Source organism: Charadrius vociferus, unplaced genomic scaffold (genome assembly GCF_000708025.1).
Source record: "Charadrius vociferus isolate BGI_N301 unplaced genomic scaffold, ASM70802v2 scaffold286, whole genome shotgun sequence".
Classification (NCBI taxonomy): domain Eukaryota; kingdom Metazoa; phylum Chordata; class Aves; order Charadriiformes; family Charadriidae; genus Charadrius; species Charadrius vociferus.
The window spans coordinates 268,618-278,108 of NW_009648967.1; the positions used below are offsets into that span (position 1 = coordinate 268,618).

Below are 9,491 nucleotides of genomic sequence, written 5' to 3' on the forward strand. Positions count from 1 at the left end.
CGGGAGCTCAGCCGGTGGCTGAGCCCCTTTGAGCTGTAACACAGCCGCGCCATTGCCATGACTTGCTCTTCCTGTGAACAGGCTTGGCTTGTTCCGTCGTAGTATTTATGCTGGGTTTTTATTTCCCTTCCTTCCTTCCCCTTCCTCCCTCCCTTCCCCTTCCTTCTCCTTCCTCCCTCCCCTCCCCTTCCTTCTCCTTCCTTCCTCCCCTCCCCTTCCTCCCCCCTTTCCCCCTTTCCCTTCCTTCCTTCCATCCATGCTTTTTTCTCTCATATTGCTTGCACTCTTCTTCAATGTGTTATTTCCCAACTTAATGTCAAACGATTTCTTTCTGTTTGTGGTGTTGGTGGTTAGCTCGTCTGGTGGTGGTGGTGGTGATGGTTTGGAAGATGATGAGAAGCACTTAATTATAGGCGCTGCGCGTGGTAGTGGTGGTTGTGAGATGGCAGTTTGCATGAACGTCCCTTCTTACAAACTTTTTTGATGTCAGATGAGGACAAGGAAGGGAGCGGGCAGGGATGGCGAGTAGCTCTAAGGAAGGAAATGTCAAGTGAATAACGCACAGATGAAAAAGCAAAGCAAGTGCGGTTGTCCCTAAGAGAGGGGTATTTTCCCATTCCCTGTCTGACTTGTCTGAATACAGATAGAGATGTAATTCAAGTGGATTTCAGACTTTTCTAAAGATGAGGCTGAAGTCAGTGGGCATTTTGCACAAATCCCAGCAGGCAAGAAAGCCTCCTATAACAAATCTTGATGTACTGGACATGTGACAACACCTGTTATTATGAACTTTTTTTCCCTCTTGATTGTTTTTACATGGCTTATTAGTATCGGGGAATGTGGGAGGGAAGATTTTTCTGCTTATGAACTAGGATAGAAGTCCACTAACTGTAAATCCTTTGAAATCAGATCGAAACCTTGCATGAAGAGCTCTACCCATGCGTGAAGTTAAAGCAGGACAGTTGTTTGGCTAAAGGCTTAGATTTATTCCCTCAGTCAGAAAGGAACCTATTTTATTTCAGATTTGTAGTTTTCTAAGAAAATCCTCCCAAATATAAATAACATAAAAGGCAACATGAAAAAAAATTGGCAGGTGTCTAAAAGTTACAACTTCATTTATTTTTTTACATATTTTACTTATTAAAAAAATAATTTACTGATACTTAAGTAATTCTAAGATGCTACTTTATGGTGCAAAAGAAACTTGATTTTTATGTTCTTTGACCATACAAAACCAGTGATAGTCCTAATAAAAAAAAGCATTCAGACTGCTTATTTTAGTTTATGAATTTTAACTATAGAGTAGAATAAAACGTATGTAACTGTGAAATAGGTAGTATGTGCAGGAGATGTGGTAACTCTGGTATTACCACAGAGACGACATCTTCTGGTGTATACTTTGCGAGTGGCATGTTGTGTCACTATCATCATCAGTGTTCTGCTTGTAAATAACATGTAGGCAGAGACTGGCTTTTAGCTGTTTGAAAATTCTGTGGTGCGCTTTACTTACACAAATGTACACTTTCTAAAATTTTTGCAGCTAACTTTTCTGAGCAAGTAGTGGAAAGCTTTCCATCTGATATCTCTACTGGTATATACTATGGATGGGCCTGTGTTGGAAATGGAGATGTGCATAAAATGGTTTTGAGCATAGGATGGAATCCTTTCTATAAGAATATTAAGAAATCAGTGGTAAGAATTTTGCTTTGTGTGGTACTTTAATTATAGTAAATGAGCCAGACATTGAATTTGAATAAGATAAGCAGAATTTGATCCATAAATGAGATTAGAAATTCCATTTGCTGTTAGAAATGTGTTTGGTATCCATCCCATATGTTTGTATTCTGGGGAGGAAAAAAAAAATAACCCCAAAACACCCCCCAGTAGCCATCGAACATGCAGCTGTAGATAAATAAAATTTATTTTCATTTTCCTCTTCCACCATTACTTAAATACTTCTAAAATCAAAATTCATATTTCCAAAGTGGTTGTTGCTTATTGTGCTTATAGCTAGATAAACATAACCGCTAAACTGAATACATCTGTTAATCTTATGAGACCTCTAAAATGAGCTGGAACATACTCATCTCTCATCTTTTGTAATCCGTTCACATTTAAAGCATGAGATTCTGGGGCATCTTAATTTGTAATGGTTTTTCAGTAATTCTTCTCTTAAATGGTGGAATCCATTCATGTGGGGCTGTGGCTTAACATACAGAATCAAGATCAAAAAATAAATAATAACAGGACAGAGTTAAAATCCTCAACTGTGGCATCTATGTTTTTCTTGCTGTCAGGTGCTGATGCTTATTCCTGACACTTGCAGAACCTGGTTTTAATTGCTAATACTTGGAAGCAGTTTTATTTTGACATGAATCCCTGCTTTGAAGGTAGCTGCCTTCATTCTTCTTAGAATTTTATAATTCAATTCCTGCGAGTTACTTGTAAAAGCTCCCTTTAAAACAACTGTTTCAGTCAAATTCATTACAGTTATTTGGACTCAGCAATTTAACGATCAAAGAAATCTAGACATTATTTGTGATTTGCTGCCTTGAAAATCTTACCTGTGAAATAAATATCACAATATTCTTAAATGCCATGCAAAGTACAATTCCCCCTATTAAAGTAATCAGAAGCTGTAGCCTCTTAATCTTGCATTATGCATGTTCGACTAAGCGTCTCCATTTTCCTGATATGTGTGGGAGAGAGTTAATTAAAGGTATTATCTAAACATCCTGGCAACAAGGGAAATAAACTCAAAATGCGTCATGATAATTGTCAATGTATTTCTCTTTTTTTCTTTTTCTTTTTTTGTTTTGTTTTAGGAAACGCACATAATTCACTCTTTCAAAGATGACTTTTATGGAGAGATTCTTAGCATAGTCATTATTGGATATATTCGGTCAGAAAAAAGCTTCAGTTCTTTAGGTCAGTATTGCAGGTCTCTTAAACTAATGTTTTATTTGTCATGTTCTCGTATATTGAAAGTATTGTGTCATTGTTCTCTTTCTGTCTTCATAATCAGTTGTTTCATGTAGGGTAGCTGTTTCTCATAATCAGCTGTTTCATGTAGCCGTTTCTCAAGGGTAGAGAGGCCTTCCAGAGAGCTGGGTAATCGCCAACCATATGAAATTTAACAAGCGCAAGTGATGGATTCTCCACCTGAGATGGCATAATCTTGATTGTATATACAAATTGGGGGATGAGGGGCTGGAAAGCAACCCTGCAGAAAGAGATCTGGGGGGTTGGGTTGGTGGCAACTTCAATATGAGTAAACAGTGTGTCCTGGCAGCCAAAAGGGCCAACCGTGTCCTGGGGTACATCCAGCATGGCGTTGCTAGCTGGTGGAGGAGGGTGACAGTCCCACTCTACACTGCACTGGTGTGGCCCCACCTCAACAACTCTGTGTAGTTTTGGGCACCTCAGTATAACAAGGGCTATTAGAGTGTGTCCAGAGGAGTGTGACCAAGGCTTCGAGGGCAAGACTTAAAAGGCACAGCTGAGGTCACTTGGTCTGTTCAGCTTGGAGAAGAGAGGGCTGAGGGGTGCCCTTATTGCAGTCTACAGCTTCCTCAAGGCGGGCAGCGGAGGGGGTAGGTGTTGATCTCCTCTCTCTGGTGACCAGTGATAGGACATAAGGCAGCAGAATGAAGCTGCATCAGGGGAAGTTCGGATTGGACATCAGGAAAAGGTTCTTCACTGAGAAGGCGGTTGTTTACTGGAACAGGCTTTCCAGGGAAGTGGTGATGGCATCAAGCCTCTCAGCATTCAAGGAGCATCTGAACAACGCTCTTAGTCATATGCTCCTGCGAGAAGCAGGAAGTTGGACTTGATGATCCTTATGAGTCCCTTCCAACTCAAGATAGTCTATGATTCTATGTCTTACCTTTGACTTCTTGGTAAAATGTGTTTTTTTTAAGCTGAATCTACTAATACATAAGTTAGTCATATTAACGAAAATCAAAACCCCACCACATCCACACTCAGTACTTATTTGTTTCAGTTTAAAAATTGTATTGTCATGCCAGTTGTCTGAGGAGTGGCTTGAAAATCACAAGCTTGTTGTAGAACCATTGGTCTAGTCTGTCCATTTCTTTTAAAATGCATCTGTGTTAAAACTGAAACAGTTAATGAAATTCTGTTGACTTTTTTGAGAAAATGTCTTGGAACAAGGAAAAAGTAGTGATTACAGCAATGAAAGTGCAATGCATGTCAAATCATGTAATTTTAGAAACAGAATGTTGCCTTTCCAGTTTCATCATTATAAATATATTCTGCCTTTGTGATTGTTTTCTGGTGTTCTGTAATACACTTTTTCACTTCTTGTGTGTTCAGACAAACTTTTAAATACTGCTTTTCTTTGCTTTTGCAGAGGCACTCATTTCTGCAATTCAAGAAGACATTGAAGAGGCAAAAAGACAGCTGGATTTACCAGAACATCTTAGACTCAAAGAAGACAACTTCTTTCATCTGCAGAAAGCAAAACAGTAAACCACTAAGCAAAACCATGTGCATTTTTTCATGTCATGGAGCTCTTTTCTTTGCACTACCATGTATCATGCATCACTTGATATATGACGTATGCGTGTGTCTGGCTGGGATGGAGTTAATTTTCTTCATAGCAGCTCATATGGTGCTGTGTTTTAGATTTGTGACAAAAACAATGAACATAACACACTAATGTTTTAGCTATTCCTGAACAGTGCTTGTGCAGCAACAAGGCCTTCTCTGTTTCTTGCTCTGCTCTGCCAGTGAATAGACTGGGGCTGCGCGAGGGGTTGGGAGGGAACACAGCCACACAGATGAGCTGAACTAACGAGATATTACATGCCATATAATGGTCGTGCTGAGCAATAAAATGGAGAGGAGGGGGTTTAGGGAGATCGGCCCTCTTTTGTTTGGGAACTGTCTGGGCATTGGTCCACCCATGGGAGGTGGTGAGTGATTGCCTTTGCATCACTTGTTTTGTTTGCTTTTTTAATTCTTTCATTTCTTCTTTGGTTGGTGATCTATTTTTGTCTTGACCCACAAATTTTCTTGCTTTTATTCTTCCGTTCTTCTTTCTGTGTCCCACTGGAGGGGTGTGGGGGAAGTGGCTGTATGGTGCCTAGCAGGGTTATCCTGCAACAACACATTTAGGTAATTGCGATTGGAACTAAACACTAAAGCCACACAAGATGATTTAAGTTTGTTTGTATTACTTGATCATTTAACCAGTCATGCAAAAGAAGTAGAAAGCTATTTTAGGTCTTTACAGACAAGCTGTGAATCCAAATGTTGCCAGTTATTAGAGATCTTAGCATGTGTGGAACAAGACCAAAGTTAGTTGGGACCTCTTCTACCCCTAAGGTGTCAGCAGTTAAATACTTCAGTGAAGACTGTCAGGTTTTCGGGCAAAGAATGTTATTCCAAACAGTTTTCCCGATTTTATGTCATTCTTGCATTTGGATTGTAGGGAGTAGCTTAGTAAATTTTGATACCGATTGAGTCAAAAATTTGCCTATGGTGCAAGAAACCAATGATTAGATAACAGTAACAACAATAATTCACTATAGTTCCTATTTTTGATACGCTGTACAGCTGTTGTGGTTGTAGGTGTCATTTTAACTGAAATTATTGTAATTTTAATTGAAATAGAGGAAATGACTGTTACTCATGGAGTTACTGAAATGTGGGATTGATACTTCTGGTTGACTGTGCATATGACAGCTCATAGTCTGTGGTTGCCTTCTGAGGAAGTGTTTCACTAAAGTTCAGGAAGTGACTGTCGGGGGAAAGTTGGTACACTGCAAAAGTTCAGGCTTAAAGGGTGCAGGACTAGTGTAACTGTATTTCTGCTCTTTGGGCTGTAAGGCAGAGGAGGTAACTAAAGGCAGCTGTATTTTGTTTGCTGCTGGCAGTGGCCTTAGATGAGGAAAACTTCTGGGTTGTTCGCTATACTGACAGCAGAATGAATGACTTAAAGGTTGAAGTTAGAATGTGAGACACAGGAAAATCCTTTCAACCCTCTGCACTAAGTGCAGGTAAGATCAAAACTTCTGGCTGCAGATGAGTGAGTGAGTGTCTTTGGGGAATCTTGGAATAATGTGTCAGCATTTTAGTAGATATTGAGTATTTATTACAAGTTATTGAGGCCTTTCCCACTCTGAAATATTTGCACAGATAAATGGAGGGTGTATTGTCAAAATTGATAGTAATTTTGAAAATATTTGTTAAAATTGTATAGTATGTATGTATAGGTAGTGTGTGTGCTTCCAAATCTACTCCCCCCACCTGAATAAATTTTATTAATTTCCTTCTTGTCCCATCCCATTCTGATCCTACATTTCACTCTAGTGTTTCAGAGAGCTCCGTCGAGGTACCCTTATGGGAATTCTCTGTGGTGTGTGCTCTCAGCTGGCCAGGGTTCTAGTTCATAATGTTTTAACTTGCAGCCAGTCTCATGGGCTATTTGGTAAAAGGCTGTCAAGAAGTCCTTGTAGCTGTGCAGGACTTCAGCCAAAACTCGATTATTCAGATGAATTGCTCATCAGTCCTGTTGATGGCAAAGATAGATGGGATATACATCTCTCAAGGGAGGAAAAAAATTATTTCTATAGAAGCACATATTAGAACAAGCCCTTTGACCTATGTTACTAATGTTATTTATAAATGTAACTCTCCAAAGACACCGACAGTTTTGTTGTAACTTGCCTGGATGTTTTCAGCACACTTTGGCCTTCCTAGTAGGAAAATAATAAAAGAAAATGAACTTACCTGCCGTCAGAAGTACTTTCTTTAAAAAACAAAAAAATATACCCCAGACCAAAACCAGTTTAATGGGCTTTTACTGTATGCATGTTGGAAATCTCTACAAGAATTTTCTTGAAAGTGATTTGGTTTTTTTTCCACTTCAAAATTGAGGGATGATAGGAGAATTTTTTTCAAATTTTTTCAGGGAGGTGTTCCTGAGTAAACAACAATGTCAAGGTGTCTTGTTTTATATTTTACTTTTTCTGGAAGAACAAACAATAGCCATGCGAGTCAATGCAATATATTGTCAAGAATATATTTTAAAATAAATCTCTGTTGTGGTATTACAACTAAGCTCATAGCTACCTTTTAAAATTATTTTTTTGCCAGTGATTTCATGTGTTTGTTGGGGAAGTCATAGTGCCTTAAACTGGTTGCCTGGGTAACGCTATGCTGTAACTGGTAATGAATACTACTATCCAAAATTAATTTCATTGTTTGGTTTTAAAACCACTGTGCTTGAGGATAGAGAACAGTAGCAAAAGGAAAACTTCAGAAACTTAGTCTGCTCACAACTGTCACCTGGAGTGTGAAGTATGTATACAGTAAAGTAATAAACTGCTCTTTGCACATTTGCCTTCCAGTTAGAGAAAATGTAATTGCATTAGTTTGGCTAAGTGTACCTATCTCTGTGCATTATTTAAGATAAATTATTGTGTACTGATTTTTAAGTTCAATACATGATTCCTAGCAGAGTATAAACTTTATGAAGGATTATATTTTTGTGTTATGTGCAAATAAATATTGTAATTTATGTTGTGACACTGTACCATTAATAAAAGAATGTAGTTGAGAAAGTAATGATGCTGCTTATCACATTTTTTTTCTGATTGTATTCTGATAGTATTAGATGCGATGCAGATCATCTGTGGATATTCCCTACCATAAACTGAAACAGGTGCTGCACAGTTCTTTCCTTATGGTGCATAAACTTCTTTCAGTTTTGGGGGGTGGGGGGAAGGAGAATTGCTGTTCTTGCTTACAAACTTCGTGTTACATTATGTTCCAAATGTTTGCAGTTCTTTATTTGTAAGGCAATATGTCAACAGCACGTGAGGCATAAAGGTCATTGAAATTGTTGGAGTTCAAGCTATGTAGGTGTTTCCGCAGTATCAAATACTTTCTAAATAACGCTGTGGTGCATTTTAATTGACTGTCTCTAAGTCTATTACTGTTCTGAAATGGAATTTGCTGACAATGTGAGAATAACAGTATAAGAATTTTTTTTTTTTCAAATGCTTATATGTCTTTTTTGGGTAGCTGTGGCATGAAACTATCTAATATTCTAGTAGCCTATAGAACTTGTGCTTAGCAGATATTAAAGTGCAGCATGCTTTCACGTTAAGAAAATCTAAAGGCCCAGTGTGTACAGACAATAGTACAGACAATAGCAACAGGCTCCCTGTATGGCTAGCTGTGTTTTGAATTTGGAGCCTTCCTAGAAACCAATATGGAACCTGTATTCAGTTGGTATCCTTTTTACTTTAGGACAGATTCCCTAGGTAATGTTCTTGAAATGTACCTGAAAAAGTAATCTAGCCCACTAAAATTTGAAAATGAATTAAAAAATACTGATTTTTTTTTTAAATATACTTACATATCTATAAAATTAATTAGTTATCATGTTAAAATCATTACTGATGTGAATATATTTTCATTTATTTTCAATAACTTACATATTGTGGACATGGACACTGTAAAACATATTTTTCCAAATGAATACAGTGAATTAAAATGCTGGAAAGTGTCAGTAGCATTTCTACTAAAGAGTGGCACTAGTGTGAGGTCTAGTTTACTGGAAACTGGATGAGTGGAAATAGTAAAGAAAGAGGTGCAAGGGGAAGGAAGCAAAAACCAGAAGGACCTTGGGATGGAAAAAAGCTTGAGAAGCAAGAGGGTGAGAAAAATTTGCCAAAGGTAACTAGTTCACTGAGATTTTTGCAACCACATTTGCCACATCTTTGTTCAGAGGTGGTACTGAGCCAAAGGAGATACTTACTGCTTTGACTAGTTGCAGATGTGTATCTTACAACTGTGGCTAAATACAATAATCACAAAGCTGCAGCAGGTGAACTTTGAAAGTTTGCTTTGAAAGACTTTGTACTGTTTTGATATCTTTGATACCTTAATGCTTTAATAAGTTTAGTATCCTTCTTAGAAAGCTGTTTCTAAATTGCTGTGTAGAGCTAACAGCTGGTATCCTTTTTAATTCTTACTCTGCCTTAGACTTCTAGAAATTCTTAGGAATATTTTATTCAGTTTGTAATCTGTGAGAATCGCTGCTTTGTTAAATAATAGCAAGGGTTATAACCAGTGTTGCTGTGCAGTGAGTCCTTGTGTCTAAGGAGGCTTCTGGCAATGATTTGGTTCCTAGGGTGCTTTCCTTTGCTGTGCCTAGCACAGTTACGTGTCTCAGTGTTGTGCAAAGCTTTGTAAGGATAATTGGCTAAAAACTTAGACTGATGGAAAAAAGTGTTCAGAGATTGTTTAAATTACCTCAAATTAAACTGTATCTGAAAAACAGTCCCACTCTGGTGATTTTTGTGCTTTATTTAGGACTTAGGGGAGCCAGGTCTTCAGAATTCTACAACCTGAAAGCAGATTTGTCTGTACCCTTTCTTTTAAAATTTAAAACTGCTTGTTTTTTTTACAAGTTGGGTGGATAGATTTGCACCCCGTTCTTCTGTTCTGGTTCAATT

At 38.0% G+C, this 9,491-nt stretch overlaps 1 protein-coding gene across 1 annotated transcript in view; it reads left to right on the forward strand.

The window, feature by feature from the left end:
• The window catches only part of LOC104288845 (riboflavin kinase-like), a 13,248-nt gene extending 8,757 nt beyond the window's left edge, over window positions 1-4,491 (forward strand). Inside the window, exons 3-5 of the mRNA XM_009887717.1 lie at window positions 1,541-1,692; window positions 2,826-2,928; window positions 4,373-4,491. Of these exons, the coding sequence (XP_009886019.1) occupies window positions 1,541-1,692; window positions 2,826-2,928; window positions 4,373-4,491 (374 nt within the window). The remainder of the gene's footprint in view (window positions 1-1,540; window positions 1,693-2,825; window positions 2,929-4,372) is intronic.
• Window positions 4,492-9,491: the final 5,000 nt, after the last annotated feature.